The following is a 21,249-nucleotide window of genomic DNA, read 5'->3' on the forward strand; positions in this document are numbered from 1 at the left end:
ATCCCAATAGCATGTGTCATCAAGATTAGAAAGGTCAAAATAGATTTACATTGTACGAAACATTTATTCGTGCATCGTTCTTGCTTTTGCCCACCTACATTACTATATTTTCAGAAGAAATTTCGTTTATTAAGTAAGTAGATATCTTATTCTAATAGCTGTTTGTCCTATTTAAGCTAAAATGCCCCTAACCCAAATGTAAAAAAAAATAATTAGATGTACTTGTATAAAACACATAAACCCCTGGTGCAAGCAAACATTATGCCATGAATCTATTTATCAAGTTGATTGTAAAAACAAAATGGCCCAGACGAAGAGGTAAAAATAAAGGAATACCATCGATGAGAAGTATGTTTTATTCAGCAAGAATTAACAGGTTTATGAAGGATGGTAAGGGAAAAACGATAAAAAAAGAACAATTATATTGTATATAGCTTTTGATTCATTGCAAATCTCTAGGGAAGTTTGCGAAGAATTTAAACGAAGACAACCTCATTCAGGTAATGAAAGATTTTGATGGCATGATATTGTCGCCACGTAGGTGCAATGACATCCAAAATACTTGAAGAAAGGCATTTACACATACGTATACATGAATTACCTTGAGAGGTTTTATATGAAATCTATATCATCCAAAAGAGAAGTTTTATTCATCGCATAGAGATTTGAACATATCAAAGACTACCGCTATATACATGATGTAATGTAACACGTTAACCTGAACACAGTGTCCTTCGCACATGGATTGCAAGATACAAAATGATTGCAAGAAGGGCAGGTCAAGGTCATACATTATGTGCCTTGACGCTAATAAATGAAAGAAATGGCTGTGATCCAGGACACGGTAAATTTATTACAAATATACATGTGTCCATTGCATTTTTATGACAGTACTTCAAACTTGCCACAGAATCAACCATAAGAAGATAAGACCTATGACTGAACAATGTTATCGTTCGCTTTGGGTCCCAGCCACTAATTACTTGTGACATATAGAGCCCGTCATCCAGTGGTAGTCACATGGTATGGACCCATAGTGCTAATACGAAGGATGTCTTTTAAATTTACGTTCACTTGTTTACCATAATGCAATTCAACGAAATATCGACTAAGCTGTAAACGAAGGAGAATCCGCTGGTCACAGACTGCGGAAGGAACAGCACAAAGCTTATATATTCTGAATCTAATCACACAACATATAAAAAAACTGAAAAGATGAAGCGTAATCCGATATGTTTTATTTATGCTAGTTCTCTATCAGAATATAATTTGTATATGTTTTAGATCCTTCAACCTAGGCGTGTAATTTGTTAAAAATAACTCTGATGATAAGATATTTATAATTGTTTAGACGTCATCAGCGATATTTGTAACAGATCAATTGCAAGTTGTTTTCGTAGAGCTAATTGTTCCTTTATTCCTTTCATTTTCTTTTTACCTCTTCTACCGTTTTGGTTATCTCCTTTGAATCGGTATTTTTTCGGAACCTTAGCTTGTTTTTTGGTTTATCTGATATCTTGTTGTTTCTTTAGGCATTTTGTAATTTTGTTTTACCATCGTATATTACCATTCGAATCTCATGCTTCTTCTATTGAATTCCTTATTAAAAATTATGTGTAATCAGGGACGTCATTTCAACTTGATTAGGGAGGGGCAAAACTTGATTGGGGGAAAATTTAACGGGCTAGTTAATTTTCGTATATAGTCTACAGCACTTTTACAGCACATGCAAATGGGGGGGGGGGAATACCCCTCCCCCCAATGACCTCTCTGTGTGTAACTGCTCTAGCTACCATTGTTAAGTAGTATGTCTTCCAGAGATGGTTTATAATTTCTTCATGTCACTCTCTGTGGCAGATCTCGGTTGTATATATTGTCGAGCGTTATGTATTTTATTTGGTATGTCTCCTAATGTTTACATTTGAATTTCTGTCTGAACAAATCGTGTGCATCCAATGTGTTTTTGTAGTCCGAAGATTTTCTTAACTTGTTCATTATCACTCCATTCAATGGCAGCTCATGTATTGTCAACTTTTTCCTATATGACTAAATATTTTTTTTAATTGTAATCCTCCACAGTCGTACATTTTTCAGTTCAGTTTTGTACAACATTTATATTAGCCTCATCAAATCCGTGTTTTGAATCTGCCTGATTAGCTTTTTGTTCTGCCTTGTGCAACATATTTTCTTCTGCTTTTGTTAAAAGGAAACCCAACGTTGCGTATCATCTACAATAGAGAACATTTTGCCATTGTCAAACACGAAACTGCCCAATGTATGACACCCCTCACTGCGCGTCTGTAGAGTACAAGACGTTTCAACGGAATCCGGAATCTCAAATCGAATTGTCAAGAACTGGCATTTATTTGGGACATTTTTATAAAATACGAGGGTATTTAGAAACTTCTGAATATAAGTGAGCTGTACAACAAATGTTTTTTCTTAATGAACATTACTTATACCTCAAAGTGAACAGTACGTCAGTACATCCCCTCAGAGTTAACAGTATGTCGTCAGTACATGCCCTCAAAGTGAACAGTACGTCAGTACATACCCTCAGAGTTAACAGTATGTCAGCATGTCAGTACATCCCCTCAGAGTGAACAGTACGTCAGTATATCCCCTCAAAGTGAACAGTACGCCAGTATATCCCCTCAAAGTGAACAGTACGTCAGTACATCCCCTCAAAGTTAACAGTATGTCAGTACATCCCCTCAAAGTTAACAGTACGTCAGTATATCCCGTCAGAGTGAACAGTACGTCAGTATATCCCCTCAAAGTGAACAGTACATCAGTACGTCCCCTCAAAGTGAACAGTACGTCAGTATATCCCCTCCGAGCGAACAGTACATCAGTACGTCCCCTCAAAATGAACAGTACGTCAGTATATCCCCTCCGAGTGAAGAGTACATCAGTACGTCCCCTCAAAGTGAACAGTGCGTCAGTATATCCCCTCCGAGTGAAGAGTACATCAGTACGTCCCCTCAAAGTGAACAGTACGTCAGTATATCCCCTCAGAGTGAACACAGTACGTCCCCTCAAAGTGAACAGTACGTCAGTATATCCCCTCAAAGTGAACAGTACGTCAGTATATCCCCTCAAAGTGAACAGTACGTCAGTACATCCCCTCAAAGTTAACAGTACGTCAGTATGTCCCCTCCGAGCGAACAGTACATCAGTATTTCCCCTCAAAGTGAACAGTACGTCAGTATATCCCCTCCGAGTGAAGAGTACATCAGTACGTCCCCTCAAAGTGAACAGTACGTCAGTATATCCCCTCCGAGTGAAGAGTACATCAGTACGTCCCCTCAAAGTGAACAGTACGTCAGTATATCCCTCTCAAAGTGAACAGTACGTCAGTATATCCCCTCAGAGTGAACACAGTACGTCCCCTCAAAGTACTCTATTTGCACCTCGACACACTTTCTCAGTTCATTTATTCGATTATTTATTGACATTTTGTATTCGTTTTGGCATGCTTATATCCACCGTATTACCGAGAATAATAACACAAAATATTTACCAAAAATAATGACACATACTTGTTATTGTATTATTACATAAATTAGTGTAAATTTTGAAATATGACCTGCCTCTGCATCTTAAAATGTCAATATAGAAGCACGACGCTATCAGAATACTTAATGATTTCTCTTAAAGTCAGTGACTTCATGACAGTGTAATACTGACAATAAATTTTCACGAATCGCATGGTGTCTTGTCATCCAGTGAAATGGCACCTCTCGCATGAGTCAAGTTACACGGCTTGGAATTTTCTGTAAATGCTTCAATGTAGCATACTGCCTCGCAAGATTTCTCGTGACACGGTTAAGAAAATTAAATAAACTTCAAGCATTGAATCTGATAGTAAAACTTTATTCATTGTAACCACGACGAAAATCCAGTCAATTAATCAATCAATTGTAACCATGTACATTTTCATTCCAGCATAAAACACTTCATACATATCAGAGCAATCTCATTCATCGTAGAGAATAGACTTCTTATCCAACAATTTCCGTCTCACTGTGAGAGAATAAAATACGAAACAAAATTACATTCTTCATTTACAATCACACGAAAAATTCAACAGATCATTGTATTACATTTTGTGTTGATTATGTCTTTCCATACAATAAACAAATAATAATATAAATGATATGAATGTAATACGACAAGAACTATTTTATACCGTAGAATGTAATACAACAATACCTTTTTATATCTTAGAATGTAATATAACAATACTTTATATCGTGGAATGTAATATTACAATACTTCCTATATATTGTGGAATTTGATATAACAATACTTTCTGCATATTGTGGAATGTAATATAACAATACTTTCTGTATATCGTGGAATGTAATGTAACAGTTCTTTCTGTATATCGTGGAATTTAATAGAACAGTTTTTTCTGTATATCGTGGAATAAGTCATCTACTATTGATCTATAATGATGGAACAATGAAAAATAGCTCACAAAGTCAATATATAAAAAACAAAGACAAATTTCATGAACATGTCACAAAAAATGGTTTCAGAATAATATAATTACTGCTTCCATATACATTCGTACGCTTATTGAATCTTTATCTTTGAGGCAGGGTATGTATGTATGTATGTATGTATGTATGTATGTATGTATGCATGCGCGCGCGCGCGCGCGCGCGTGTGTGTGTGTGTGTGTGTGTGTGTGTGTGTTGTGTATGTATGCATGCATGCATGTATGGATGTGGTAAAACGCACTGATGGATGTTTTCACTTACAAAACAGACAACAAAGCAACAGATGAAAGGAAGAAAGATTACGGCTCTGTGTGTGTGTGTGTGTGTGTGTGTGTGTGATTTCTCACCCGGACTGCATCTCACAAATATAATGAAATAAAAGCGAGCACGGAGCGTCATTCCACTCTGCCCTGTCTGCAATAGTCAAACAGTTTTCATTGTTGTTAGAGTTGCTAGGACTTCCTGGTCCCCAGTGCAGAACCTGTGGGGACACTCTGGTTTTACTGGTCATCCACACCCATTCACCTTCAACCAATACATCGGAGCCACCGATCCAAAATTGTGCTATTTTTGAATAAAACAGACATCAAGTATGACTGAGTCTTCTGCTAAAATGTTAATGTACTGACAAATGGTATTTATTTTACTGCAAACGTATTTATTAAGATATGTCCTATAGCATAACGTTCCAAATTGTATTTTAAACAATGTAACCAATTTGTCGATAGATACTTCTATGCTCTCATTTGCCACACTCGGTCATTTCCGTCAGTCGAAAAATAACCTCTCAAGTAACTGTCAGAATACAAGTGCAGCAGAAAAGGCCTGCAATGGTTTGATTGTGACTGTTTCTCCTTCTACCACCATATTGTGCTGTGTGCAAAGTTCTTCAGACTACAAAGGTCAAGAGTTTTTCAGTTAAGCATCCAACCCCCATTAATCAGATCATGACTATAGTGTACGCCGATGGCATCCGAATACCCTGTGTTGTCAGTTAAAACACTAGAACCAGGCATTGACTACAGAATGACGGAATTCAGTGAACAATACAAAAAGGCGGACATCTGACGGCTTACGATAGATATGAGACGATTTAATGTGTTCAAGTGGAGACTGTGTTATCGTTGCACAGAATAGCACAAAGCGATACAGAAACAAAATGGTTTTGATTTTATTAAATATCCTTTCGTTATTTTTCAGCGTTTCACGTGACAGCTCCCTTTCCAAGCATCTTGACAGCAACAAGTACACACGAACCGCGAAGGATTGGCGATAATACAATGTCCCCACTATAACACATTGAATCGGCACATTTCTATAGCAAACCGTATCAAGTCGGCCATTTTGTATTGTTTACTGGATATGGACATTCAAACCACCTTGGTTATTTCAGTCAATCCTTCGGTCATTCCAGCCGTGGAAATAGTCAGATGGTCCGAATAGACTGCGGTTACTTGTTTAAAAACTGTATAAAATTTTATCTCATAGAAATAGTTTGTCTGAATGACTACTCACAATTGGTTATCTCCCTTTGACGCAATAATATGCTTTGAAGGAATACGAACTTTGAGAAGCGTGTCTCTTTTAAGAATTATGTGTAGTGTAGACATAGGCCATACTAACATAGATGGCATGAAAGATGATTAACAACTGAGTCAAGCATATTTATAAAGTTCATCACGTCTTTCACCGAATGAAACAAGTAAAGATTCAGATGATAAATTTTATCATTCCCACCATGATTTACATCAACAAAAAAAATTGTAAACTTAAATAAAATTAGTACTGGGAACTCAAAAGGCACCAACAATTCTGCAGTGTTTCCATAGAAACATGAAGCGTTCAGCTGAGATATATATTTAATACTGTATAGCCTGATGTGGAAAATAAGGAAATTAATATTTGTTCTACCTCTGAAGCACATCAACGTTGGGCATAAAGCTTTTGCAGGGGTGTAGTGGGAGTTAATAAAAGATGAATTGGGGTGTGTTAGATGTAGTGTTCAGCAAAGAGGTTTAAAATCAATATCAAACGTCTTTGCAATACCTAGTTATAGATCTTGTTAGATCCTTGTCATTTCATCATTTCTTTTCGCAGAAACTCAATTGCTTCTAAAGTACTGAAATTACATCGTTGCTAATGTTGCTGATATTTAACCTCAGATCCCTAACACTCACTTCCTACTTTTTACATATGCTTATTACATCTGCAGCACATGTATGTATATCGAGATAAACCAAGACTAGATATTTATTGCTTTCAATTGATGAGTCATATCTTGATATGTTACTAAGATTATAAGAATAAATTTACGTTTTTATCTCACACGGTCATCCTCTCACTTCTTTTTTTAATATTACCCACGAATTTTCTATGTACTTTTTGCATTGCTGCTTCAGTAAGTATTCCTGTATTACTATCAAAAACTTCCACCGTCACAATTGGCACCACCATTACTACTACTACGACTACATTACAACTACCACTACTATCATCCGCACTACTAATACCGTCATTAACAATACAACCACCACTAGTACAGCGTCGTTTAAAAGATATTTACTGTCAGTAGGTTGAAGTAGTTTGACTTGGTTCTCCAGGAAACTTGCCTCGGCGCCATCTTGTACCTCTGCCAAATATCCGCCAATCGCATTACAAAGAAACTGAATTATGAAAAGAAAATACATCGAATAAAATTTCATAGTTTATATCAAAGAAATCGCTTTCTTGCCTTTCAGATTCAGACAGTTACATACTTCAATATCAAAATTTACACTGCATACCTCTTGCAAAACGTTAACGGTTAGCTTACTTCCACAGTGAGTTCTTTCACAAGCACTTCATAAAGATAGTACCCTATAAATAGATAAGTAAAAATATAGTGTATAACTTCAAGAATAAACTGTATGTTTTTACAAACACACTCTAGTTTTCAGGTGAGCAATGAATACTTACTTAGGAACACTAAAGTTTTTTTTGCAATTTGACAAAAATTGTACTAAATTTAATTTTATTTAGCAATGTATCTAAATTTTGATGAAGCTTTTTAATCTTGCTTCACTTTATTCAAAAATAAACTGCTTAATTTTATTGACATTGTTACAAGAATTTTAACCGGAGTTAAGCGACCTTTCAATTGAGATATTTATGTATTTGTCTGAATTTCATTAAATGTAGTGCTGTCCAGTTTATATAGCCTCAGATGCGGCTTGAGGGACTGTATCACTGAGAGAGAAAAGGTATATCAATTAAAATGGCGTTGATTTTAAATTATGTACAACAACCTGTTTCGACGTTAGTTCTAAGCTAATCTTTGGGTGTTGCATGTCTGTTGGTAGTTGTGAAGATACTTTTATTGAAATACCGGAAACTAAACTATTTAACACAACTTTGCAGGTAATTGTCGCCAGGACAGGACATAGTTTCATTTGTACCAGTAACCTTCCATCCTTAACTTTTGAGTTGGACCGGACCCAAATGATTTTAAATTTAACGCTCTGTCTAAAAGGCGTTGGGGAATTTTAACTTTAGGTATCGTAAGTGCATTGCTACTGCATTCTGGACACTAACAATTTGTTCTCTTCTTCCATCTATATATTCAGAAAAAAAAATGTCAAATACAATCAAATTGCAAGGTGCAAGAGGGTCTTACAGAGGTAATTCAAACAGATCATTAAACTTGAAGATGAGCACACTTGTCAGATTTTAAAAACTTGTAACACATCGATGTCATTAAATGAAAAATGTATGGGCGTTACGGTATATACAGAGATTTTGTGGGTTTTCTTAAAAGCAATTTTCTAAGGGATAATTTCTCTAGTTATTTTCGGCAATTTGTTTTTATTTACAGGTATTGCGACAAAATGGCAGTTATTTGAGAGTAACTTGAAGTTTGTATGATTACATTAAAATTGAGACTTAATTTGGATATAACGGAACACCATACGAAAAGTAAATGCCTTATGGGTATCTGAACAAAATATTGATGTTAAGTTACGAGTTGATTCAACCCATCTTACAGCAGTGAAAAGCGATGGATTATAGACGTAGGTTGTGCGAACTTACATGATTATCAACTTCGATCAAGTCTACCCCCGTCATCTTAAAATTTCATCAGTATTTACTATATAGGTTGACATCGTTGTTCTGTGTCACTTTTTAACAGTTCAAAAATAAACTTTATGGAAGAAACGAATTAGTGAATCAAGTATCTGCGATTGAACCGATGTGATTTGGTGATGTGAACACTCTACTTACAATGTCGAAATTTGAATTACTTTAGCATATCCATTCAAGGAAAATATGACAAAAAGAATTTGTCTTCCTTTACACAGATTTAGAAAGTTTAAATAAATGCAGGATCGGCAGTGGGGACTGCGAATTTGTCTTTCTTTAAACAGATGTAGAAAGCTTTGAATAGATGCCTGATCGACATTCGGGATTGAGGGTAAAGGGGGATAATAAGTAAGGTTATCCTAGATATGAATTAACACAAACCGATAAATAGACAAATTAGATTGCAGCTTATGTGGTGGTAAGCGACGCAGATTTAAGTTGTTTTCTTTTTCCAAAAGGAAACATCTACTCTGCAATACGTTCCGTTCCTCCATTCAGTATTATCTACTTATTTAAACATATCTAATTTCAGGAAATTTTCGAAGTACATCTTTTGATGTGAATTATAGAGATATACCTTTTAGTTCTTTCTCGTGGTGCAGATATACTGCGGTTGGTTAGGAGGATACTTCCGGATAGAAAGTGAAAAAGCATTTTTAAGTGTTTGAAGAATAGTTTTATGGCGTGATCACCTATTGGGTTGCATCAGATTCATAGACGTTCTACTCGTCGTGTAATGATGTCGTGCCTATTTTTGGAAATAGACTCGTCTCTAAACAATATCCCAATCAGCCAATCGCCTGAAACGAATTAATTATTGCTGACACGTAGCAAATCATTTTTTAAACTTATGTCACATATTTAAAAAGAAACTGATTTATGTTGAACGTTTATCAAACATTGACTAAAGGATGTTCTCCTACAAACAACCAATAATGTAACAAATTAAATACTTTTTCAATAAACACATTTTTATAATTATTTTGAGCGTATTTTAATTTTTATTCTGTAGACTCGTATCATCGAATAAAACTAGTCATATACGGTGAGAAAAAAAATCATTACTGACAGAAAAATATATATTAGTTCACATACTATTAAATAGTCATACGTGGTGTATTTGAAAAGTTCTGAATATTTGGTTATAACCTTATTGTTTCTTTGAAATGTCAATCAATTAAACACTAATCGACAGACAAATAACTTTTATAAATTGAACAGCCGATAGATGCAGATATATTTGTCTAACTTAGCATAGCAAAATTAGTGACATAAAAATGCTGAAGAAGGAAAACAATTTTGCAACTAAGCAAAGAGCATACAGTACAACTGGTGCTTTCTGGTTGGTATTAATCACGACCTTGATAAAGTTTTCCGAATCCTTGGACAATGACCCACTTTCCAGCAGATCGTTATCTGCGGTTGGGGCAGAGTAGTTGTTGTGAAGGGGGCGATTGATGACTTTACTCGAAACACAGTGAAAAATATTCTATTCTCCAATCTTTAATATGTATATTGTTTTAAATGTATATCATGAAGAATGATTTGAAGCTCGGGTAGGTTTGTTCGGCGTTCCCGCATTCGTTAACGACTGAAAAAACATACTTAGGCGAAATCGCCAAACTGCTACTCGACAAATAGGAAAAGGGTGGTCAGAGATATTTGAATGAGATTGTCAATGGTGGCAAAACAGGGATTTTTATTTTAGAACCCGCCTCAAGTGAAAATTTAAAAAATCAGATGAGAGAAAATAAGCACATAACACAAATCACTCTACGTACTTGGAGTTTCAAGAGATTACGGACTAATGTTTCTTTTTACCTGTACTTGACTGCCTATGTCACTGGATAATAATATGCTTCAAAAAGTGTTGCCAAAAGTTGAGACAATACTGAACAACTCGTCCGATCGCCGGTACCCAGGCATTCTATATACTCCATGACAACAAAAAGGCCCATAAATCCACCATCGTGAGACAGCATCCAAACTTGCATACAACCCTCGTTATGTTCCGCATAATGTTTTGGGTGAATCTCCCGTTATTTAAGCTTCCCTGAGGAGCAGACGATTTGAAAGCCGCCCTGGACGAACACTGCTTCCAGTGTATGAAACAACATTTCAAAAAGCATTGCAAAATGGCATTTAATAATTTAATAATCAGGATGAGAGAGGGTATCGAGGAGGATAGTACTTGGAGTTTACCTAATGAAATATTTTTCACTAATAAAATAAAAAGACGCCGTATTGTAAGCGCAGTGATATTCAGAAATCTGTAATGACTTCTCGAATCTAGAACAAATTGATACAATCTCTCTCTCTCTCTCTCTCTCTCTCTCTCTCTCTCTCTCTCTTGTTTACTGACTCGAGCCGAAAACTGGAGTATGCGACACTAATTCGTATTGGAGGATTGAAATCATGATCTGGGCTGTGTCCCCTATGTTGGGAAACAAGTGATGACGGTAATTTACATATTGTAACGAAATTTCCCTTAACCTTGGACAAAATAAAACATTTGATGGAGAATCTATTTTTATATATGCCTCCAACTATTATTTTGTCATTTCAATGATCACTTAGATGAAGTTATACTGAATATTCTACTTGGTGGTTTAAACAATATTTCAAAACGATTGGAACTCGAGTCATGGATTAATGTATCAAGTATTTCATTAAGATAATTGACACTATATATTTCGATTGATTAAGGAACTTACACAAACTATAATGCAATCAATAACTGCATTAAACTGAAAAGAGAGCAGGATATTAACTATTTTTGTTGTGTAGAACTGTAAAGATTATATCTTCAAAAGATGAACAACATTGTAGATTAGCGAGTATAATACTTAATGCAAGCAAAAATATATCTGATGGATATTAGACGATTCAAAAGCAAACATTATCTTATTTGATAGACATTCAAACCGAGTGACCGTAAATTATTCATTGTACAAAAAATATACTCTGAAATATTTGAAAGCAGATGTAATTGCAAGTGTTGGTATTGATTTATTTATAATTTGTTCACCTTTGATTTGTAAATAATTCAAGGGGCAATAATTATTGAATTGACTATGTTCGTACCTTATATTTTGCACTGAATTTCTAGGCAAGAATGTCAAAATTACCTGAGCATTGGGCCATTCCTCCTTGTCATGACTAAAATGATAACACGAATGTTCATGCCGAGTCCAACCGGAAACGCAATCGCCACAAGCTTGAGGGGAAGAAAAAAGTGAGATTTTTCTCTACTGACCAGAAATATTGTTAGGATCCAACCACCGCTCTGATGTTTTCGTGACATCCTTGATTCAACTCATATCTAGACACACTTTTTTTTAATTTTCAGAATAATCTACATTAAAAAATGAATCAATTTTCTGGTCAAATTGTCAAAACACATATCACACGAGGTGTTAGATTGTCATGATTCTAAACACTGTTATTGGGTCGTCTGTCCACAATCAGTTTTTCAAAGACAAAGCAGATTCTTCCAACTTTGAAGACTTGTCATCGACAACAAGGAAACCAATAAGAGTAATTTTGCCAACTCTTGTACAGATTTCTTCATCATGTGATGTAGAGTACCATTTAATATTTTAAAGGCATTTATCGAATGAATTACGTCAAATATCGCAAGCTCTGATAATATTACCAAAAAAAAACACATGAGAACTTGTATATATTTATTACATATATTGAAATCCAGTCAAAATAATTTGCTATTTGTTATTATCTTCTTGTGATTGGCACCAATGTATACAGTGGAAATCATGATCGTGTTGTAATTGGCTCTACTTCATATATTGTAATTCTTGACCTTGTTGTAATTGGTACTATTTAATACATTGGAAATCATATTCTTGTTTAATTGGTAATATTTCATACATTGAAAATCATGATCTTGTTGTATTGATACCATTTCGTACATTGGAACCATGATTTTGTTGTAATTAGTACCATTTAATTCTGTGGACACTTGAGAAAGTATATCCTAAAGCGTTTACTTTCTTTCATAATCCTACGTTACACTTTTTATGATTGGTCATTAAGACATTAAAAAGTAAACTGTTCTTACCTTATCTGGAGAAAACAAAATTGTTACGGAAGAGTACTCACCGATATCGATTGAGATGAAAAACGATAAAATGGTAAATAGTATTGTCTTCATGTTTGCTTAAGGTACGCCTAAAATTGAAATAAAGCGCAACGGTTGAAGATATCCATCGAAGGAAGGACCCCACACTTGTGACTGTCGATAGAATTCTGCCAGTCGTTTATCATCAAGATAAGAAATTCAGATACGTACATACATACATATATACATACATACATACACATACATACATACATACATATACATACATACATACGTACATATACATACATACGTACGTACATACATACATACATACATACATACATACGTACGTACATATACATACATACATACGTACATATACATCCATACATACATACATACATACATACATGCATGCATGCATGCATGCATACATACATACATACATACATACATACATACATACATACATACATATACATAGATACATAGATACATACATACATACATACATACATATACATGAGCAAATTTAAATCTGATTCTGCATTATATATGTTTTGACCATTACGCCACGATGAAGGTCATCATGTTCATAAAAAAAAAAGTTTTCTTCACAATAAAATGTCATATCTTTTCTTACACACTCTAGGAACGCACATATTAAATTTTAATCTGAAACCTGACAATGAGGAACTCGTATGTTAATGATATTGTTGTAGCAGTCAGTAGTTGTTGTTGAGGCACCTGTAACTTTGTGTTGCTGGCAAAGGTTCGGCAAACAAAATGACAATGACAGTTTCTGAAAACTAATTCGAATTTTTTCAAAATTCGTTTCCAACCTTTCCATTGTTAACTTTATTTTAGGGATTGGAGTGGATGTGTAGGGACGTTTAACTTATCATCGCCCAGTCATCTGCTGATCAACACACACTTACTAACAAATACAACATTTTTACTGACCAACATCCAATCACCTAGAAAACAACATCTACTCTTACTGACACACGAAAAGAGGTGGAAAGCTGACACATATATGAAAACATAACTTCAGCCCTGCAAACGTAGAAATGTCCACACATAGATACTAACAAACACGCCGTCAGACTGAGCAATACGCCATCGCCTACTGACCAACACTACACCAACTAACCAACATATTTTTTGGACTTACCAAAGCTATACTTACGAAGATACATGATCCTTAAATTGACAATCACCGGCTCGTCAACTGACGAAACACCCTGACTGAATAACCAGCACCCGTTCATACTCAGACCAACACCCACACCTATAAACCAATATGCCGTTTAGACTCACCAACATCTACATTTGCTACCATCCTCATAAGACCGACAGCCATATGAATTAAATGAAAATAGAGAAATGGGTAGAAATTCGCACACACCATTCATGTAGACAATATTATATACTATCACCCGTGAAGCGTAAGGAGAGAAAATGGTAGATATGTTAACACAATGGACACATAAACATTCTTATATAGTCTCATATATCTAGATTGAAGAGTCCATATCAGGATCACCCTGGTCACTTAGCAATCGACACAACTAACCATTGCAAATGGAACAAAAAAAATCGCTCCATTATAAAAATGGGCGTGAGTGTTTGAATATTGTATGAAGACTAAGAGGAAAAAGGCACGACAGAGATATATGTACGTGTTTCCTATTTGTCTTTACTAAAAGTCACAATGAAATTTCAGTCACTTACGTTTTTGATATATTCACCTGAATAAAAATCACAATGAAATTTCAATCACTTACGTTTTTGATATATTCACCTGAATAAAAATCACAGTGAAATTTCAGTCACTTACGTTTTTGATATATTCACCTGCATAAGAATCACAATGAAATTTCAGTCACTTACGTTTTTGATATATTCACCTGAATAAAAATCACAATGAAATTTTAGTCATTTATGTTTTTGATATATTCACCTGAATAAAAATCACAATGAAATTTCAGTCACTAACGTTTTTGATAAATTCACCTGCACAAGAATCACAATGAAATTTCAAAACATATCAGAAATCTTCATTCTCTTCTCCATTGTACTCTCTTGACATTTTTTAAATTTATACACTGGAATGGGTCCTTTCGCTGTTTCTTCTGCATTGTCTTGCTTTGAACTTCTTTGCTTTAATGGGTACTTCGTATATATCTTTTTGTTCACTTTGTTGTGATATTCTAAGGACCAATGTTATATTTCATTGCAATTAAAACAGCCGTCTTTATGTTTATCACGGGACTGGGGTTCTCAAGTTTGTGAGTTTTATTTGGCCTGGCGAATGGACATTCTTCAGGATAAAGTCCTATTTCGTAAGAGATATAACAGGTATCTACACTATCGTCTCGGCACGAGTAGAATAGATTATTGCCAGAAATCTTGCTGCAAATGAATTTTCGAATGACTAGATCTCTGACAAGACCTGTGACCTCTTTCGGTTATTCCATATTATTCCATCTTCACTGGAACTGAATGAGATTATCCTCCTACGTGTGGATTTTATACATATATAGATGTGTGAGTGCGTGTGGAAAAAATATTAATATATCTGTGTTCCGCATAATACATAGAAAAGTAACAGAAGATCACAGAATAAATTTATTTATTTATTTATTTATTTATTTAGATAGATAGAGAGACAGCTGGAAGGGTACGCTAGACAACTTAAACTTAACTAATCTGCTGTCATGAAATCATCATACCGTTCCCATGAGAAATCAGACACGACGCAATTACGACGTGCTGTGCCACCTCATAATATCAGAGTTATGGAAAGAAGTTTGCCCTGGCGATTTAGCGGAGGAATTGGTCGATCCATATCCAATACCATTCTCCTACTCCTCCCTCCCAAGGCCGTTGGACCAAAGTTCGTCCAAAATAGAAAATAGTTCGAGTGCATATTATGAATTTCTTTTTACGTTCAAACCACTTACAAAGTGTCTTCTGGAAATCGTAGAACTACTGCGTACAACTGCACGGTGAAATTTAAAGAGTTCAAGTTCCAAAGTTCTTTAGGAGAAAGATGCTACATTTATTACGGAATAACATGATTCCGTGTTTGCTCGAGTTTAAACGACAGTGTCCGACCGAAGGATTGTTTTATCGACAAAGGTATTGAAATACCAAATACACTACTAAAACAGTCCTCAAAAGATACTTCTCTTACAACGATGCTTACAAATAACTCATAGTAGTGAAAATATCTAAATCAATAATTTTCCAAGGATTTTCTATTTGGTTACAAAACGCGGAGCAAATTAGCCATGTCAAGAGAAAATTAATGAGAGGCCATTCTTTTTTCTTTTTCTTTTCTTTTTTTTTGGGGGGGGGGTATTTGCAATATTTGTAAATTATTTAATATTTTATATTCTCAAATTGTATGTTTACAACATTTCAACTGAAATGATTTGAAAGAGAAAGATTTAATTTTCAAACGTATATAAGAATAATTTATTCTCAACCATGTTTTTCGTATTTATACTATTTTCCATTTCGTAGCTGAAGGGGGTTAAGATATTTGCAAATAATATTTTTTTATTCTGTTTTTAATCATTTCTGAAACGCTATCAGAATTAAAACCTATTGCCTCGCATTCATTTAATTCCGAAAGGAAATATTATCAAATGTTTTATCTCAAGCGTACAATTAAAATTGATAATTTTCGACAATCGGAGTACTTCTGCTTATATTCTCCGACAGAGAACTTTCTGACTTTGTTACCAGACATAATTTGATATGGGTACATGTTAGCCCTTTAATAACCGCTCCGGTGGCCTAGTGGTTAGAGCGTCCGCCTCGGATGCGGGAGGTCGTGGGTTCGATCCCCGGCCGAGTCATACCAAAGACTTACAAAAATGGTACTAACAGCTGCCTCGCTTGGCGCTCAGCATTAAGAGGTTAGTGTTAGGACTGGTCGGCCCGGTGTCAGGATAATGTGACTGGGTGGGACATCATGCTACACGTCTGCGGCATGATGCCCCAGTGCTAGACATCACTATAAACTGCCACATTGCAGACATCGTAGCGATATGACTGAAAAATTGTTAAAGCTACGTAAAAAAAATTCAATTCAAATCACGTAGCCCTTTAATAGGATCATGTCAAGTTTTCATCTCTGTCTCTTAAAGTTCGGCGGTCTCAATATATTCTTGTCATAATGCCATCGATTGTATATTTTTGAACTGAAATCTCGTTTGACAACAGTATTCCCATTCATATTAGCACTACGTTTGATTCCATTGCATGTTCAGTGTCATCTAAATCCAAACCTTGATATATATGTACAAAGGACATGAACGGTCATACATGACTTACTTACTTGACCTAAGCTGTCGCTGTGAATTTGATAACCAGGCGACACATATACATGTATTACTTCCGTGCATCTTCCAGTTTAATTATAATCAATATCTGTTTTCTGTCACTTCTTCTTTCTGTATATCATTATCCAATTCTCTCTGCAAAAGATGATTGACATAAAATGAAACTGTGTTAAGTAGTCAACTCGGGTTTAGAATAGTTGTCATTTAAGGTTGTTGCTTGATTTCATTTTTCTACAGTTATTTCGTCATTGAGAATACATATACCTATGGCAGGTGATTGCTTAACAGAGGTTTCCTTTAGGTCGTATTTGAATTTATATTCAACTGAACTCAGACTGTCTTACTTTTACGTTTCAGTATAGAGAATATTACGAAGTAAAACTAAAGACACCCCCACCCCACACAAACACACACACACACAAACACAAACGTCCTGGATTAAATTTGTATATATGAATCAGATCTTCCATGTATCTCAATTGTCGTTTTCCCAGGGCCAGCTAAGATCACAGTGCCTACTTAACTTCTCAACACATAAGCATTGTTAAGCTGGCCGAATGTAAACTTAGTCCCAGTATGCATATTGCACATGTTTTTCGGCACTAACATGTTTTGCTGTAGTTTAAAGTTAGCGCTGCAATCTGATAGAAAAGTGCCGCTACAAAAATTGTTCACAGTGACTGAACTAGTCTCTCTAGAATGTTCCATCTTTAAAGATGCAAACCTACATTATATCGCCTAAACTCTCAAATCATACTCACTCCAATTTCATTTTTGCACATATCTTCGGCAATAACGTTATGATTTGTAATTCGATTGAAACGTGACTGTGACATTTTTTTGTCGGACGGCTAAGGTCAGCTTCTCTCCCATGTTCCATCTTGAGAAGAACGTAAAGTTACATTGCTTATCGGATGGCGATTTGGCACATTTTCGACATTTTAGCAGAAAAGCCAAGTCCGCAACCTCGCCCAGTACCCTCTTTTTTTAAATCATTAACAGAAATTAGAGTTTGACCATCATGATATGTCGTGGGCGTGTTTTTTTAAATATATATTCACTGTGGTAAATTGTGGCATCATTCATCGAAGTTATCAGGATTTACGAGAGAAATGTGAACCATACTCATTTGTGTATTCAATACACCATTGCTCAGCAAATATAATGGCAGTCGTGATGATAAGTGATTACTGACACAAACAGAATCTTTTTATGATTATGGCCACCGACACTTTTGAAAATTAGACATGGGTCAGTTAGGCAGTCGCAAGTACACACCAGCGACATAATAAATTTGTCGGCAATACCTCGAATTCTTCTACACACCTGTCTACACGGCAATAGCATCTGATATTATTCATACTTTGGAAATACCTATGAATCACTCAACGACTGTCTTTGTTTTAGCACGCAAACATGTTTTTGTCCAAGACACACGACTTAGCAGCTTTCATAATAACTATTTTATTACACAATTTACACTTTTGTATGCACAGAAAGAAAGAGATAAATTGTTTATGCTTGGCGATATTTTTCGAATCAAACTATTATTCTGGTTAAGCCTTCTTGACTATGGTAATATTTGTTCTTGTACACTCCCGCTTCAGAGGTGGCGTAAGTTGTCCGCGAGAGAACAACGTTCGTGAACAATGTCCTTTACGTTAGAGAGACAAGAACAATAAGAAATATTGTTCTCTTGTCAAAAACGAGTCTGCCCATAAGTCACATACATCCTGGCCGTCTATGAGCGACATTCCCCACGAAATGCTAAGTACACGTTAGTAGCATAATGTGGCATCATGGGACAAAAATGACACTAGACGGACAATGGGAATTAACATTCGCGCCGCCATCCTAGACGTATGATACTATGGGGACTAAATAGTAGTTGAAATACAATGGAAATTTAACATTAGTCCCTAAGCTGAATATTGATATGGCACTCGGGGGGAGATGTGGAATTTAACATTACAATATTGATACGCATGATGATAGGTGTTCGACATATAACCATTAGGAATTCGATATCAGTATATCCATAGTTTAAAATTAGTATGGCACTATAGGGACAAGTGAAATTTAGCATTAGTCCTTAACATGACGTATCATATTACCACCGTAATTGGGGCCCCGAATGGCCGAGTGGTCTAAAGCGTACTCCGTTACGGATCACTGTGATCTCACCTCTGTCTGCGTGGGTTCGAGTCTAGGATTCGGCCAATGTGGGTATGTGAGAAAACTTGCCAGTAGCTTCTCGTGGGTCGGTGGTTCTTTCCGGGGTTTTCCCGGGTTCTTCCTCCACCATTAATACTGGCCGCCATGCATAGCCTAAATTGTGCTGAAAAATGGCGTTAAACCCCACAACAACAACAACAGTAATTCCATTTAACGGGTTCTAAACAACAGTGCTAGAGGAACACTAAGAAAATGACATTACATCTCAATGTTCAATAATTGATAGAGGCAGTAGGAAATGTAATATTAAACCTACACTTATTAATCAACACGCCGTTTTCACTCACCAATTCCACTCAGCTATTAACCAGTACGCCGTTGACTGATCAACGACTACACGTACTAACCAATACACCGATTGACTAACCAGATCCCACACCTACAAACCAATACGCATATCAACTGACCATCACTAAGTCATCTAGTGACCAATACTGACACTTACTAGCTAATAAGGCATTGTTTTGACCATCACCAGATCATCTGCTGATCAACACCTGCACTTACTACTACGCCATTATGACTGACCAACGCTCAGTCATCTGCTGACCAAAATCAACTATTACCCAAATGCCGTTTTACTGCCCATCACACAGTCATCTGCTGACCAACATCTACATTTACTAATACTCTATTTTGAATGACCAACATCCATATCTTCTAAACCATGCGCCGGTTAATTGACAATCGTCCAGTTATCTGCTGATCAACGTCTACAATTCCTTACAGACACGCCATTTTTACTTACCAACAGCCACTCACCTACCGAGCACCATCTAATGTTACTGATACACGAAACGAGTGGGAGCGCTAACACATAAGCACAAACATAATATCAGCCCTGAAAGGGGTATAACTGTCCACACATATACCTACCAATCAACATGTCGTCTAACTAAGCATCACCAAATCATCTACTGATCAATACTGCACCAACTAACGATTGCACGTTTGCACTTGCCAAAGCCTACCCTAACTATCCATCATCCCATTTCACTGACCATCACCAAGTCATCTATTGAACAGCACCTAGAAACCAACATCCTGACTGAGTGACCAGCACCCATTCATATATTGACCAAGACCCAAACATACAAACAAACACCCCGTCTTGATTCACCAATATCTATATGTGCTACAATCCTCATAACGCCAGCAACAATAGCATTTAAATGAAAAGAAAGATATGGGTAGAAATATATACATTAGAAACATAAAATTATTTATATAATATTACCCATGGAGCTTACGGAAAGAAAATGGAAGGAGTCTTAACATAATAGACACAGAATCACTCTTATATACTACCATACACATCGATTGAAAAGTCCATAACATTTTCAAAACCAAACGAGCCATTTCACGGCCATCCAAATCGCTTAGAAAAATGACGATACTAAAATGAATAAAACAAGACATAGGTATATTTAAGTCTTTCGTAATTTTCTTCAATAAGAAAAATACAACGAAATTTCAATCACTTACGGTTTTTATATATTCAGTTGAAAAATAATCACAATTAAATTTCTCAACACATCACAAAACTCTATTTTACACTCTTTATACTGTCTTGCATTTGTTCATTTATTCAATGGAATGTATTATTTTCCTTTTTCTTGTGCTTTATCTTTCTTTTAATTTCTTTGCTAGAATTGGTTCTTTATATGTATCTTTTTTCACTTTGTTGGGATAATCTGAAGATCGGCGTCCTTTTTCTTCACAGTGGTAAGAGAAGTTTTTAATTTCCTTAACTATAGCGTTTGGATATTCTGTAGTGCAATGACCTTTTTCCTGACAGATATAGCAGCTATCTGCACTTTAATCTCGGCAAAAGTAGAATAGATTTTTTTCACGAAATCCTGTTGTTAAATGTACTTTCGAAATGACTGTAAATCTCTTGCACTGTGAAATTTAAAGAGTTCAAATCCTAAGTCGCTGCAGAGAAATTGTCTAC

At 35.6% G+C, this 21,249-nt stretch overlaps 1 protein-coding gene across 1 annotated transcript; it reads right to left on the bottom strand.

Moving 5' to 3' along the window:
* Positions 1-3,873: 3,873 nt before the first annotated feature.
* LOC149792329 (perlucin-like protein) lies at positions 3,874-12,888 on the bottom strand. The gene is made up of 5 exons (XM_089969377.1): positions 12,744-12,888; positions 11,753-11,841; positions 7,072-7,171; positions 4,856-5,072; positions 3,874-4,026 (listed from the first exon to the last, which is right to left on the bottom strand). Exons 1-5 carry the CDS (start codon positions 12,793-12,795, stop codon positions 4,005-4,007), a joined length of 480 nt encoding a protein of 159 aa, XP_089825503.1. The 5' UTR covers positions 12,796-12,888; the 3' UTR covers positions 3,874-4,004.
* Between the last annotated feature and the right edge of the window lie 8,361 nt (positions 12,889-21,249).

This window comes from Sinohyriopsis cumingii, chromosome 9 (assembly GCF_028554795.1).
Source record: "Sinohyriopsis cumingii isolate HCF-2022 chromosome 9, ASM2855479v2, whole genome shotgun sequence".
NCBI lineage: Eukaryota > Metazoa > Mollusca > Bivalvia > Unionida > Unionidae > Sinohyriopsis > Sinohyriopsis cumingii.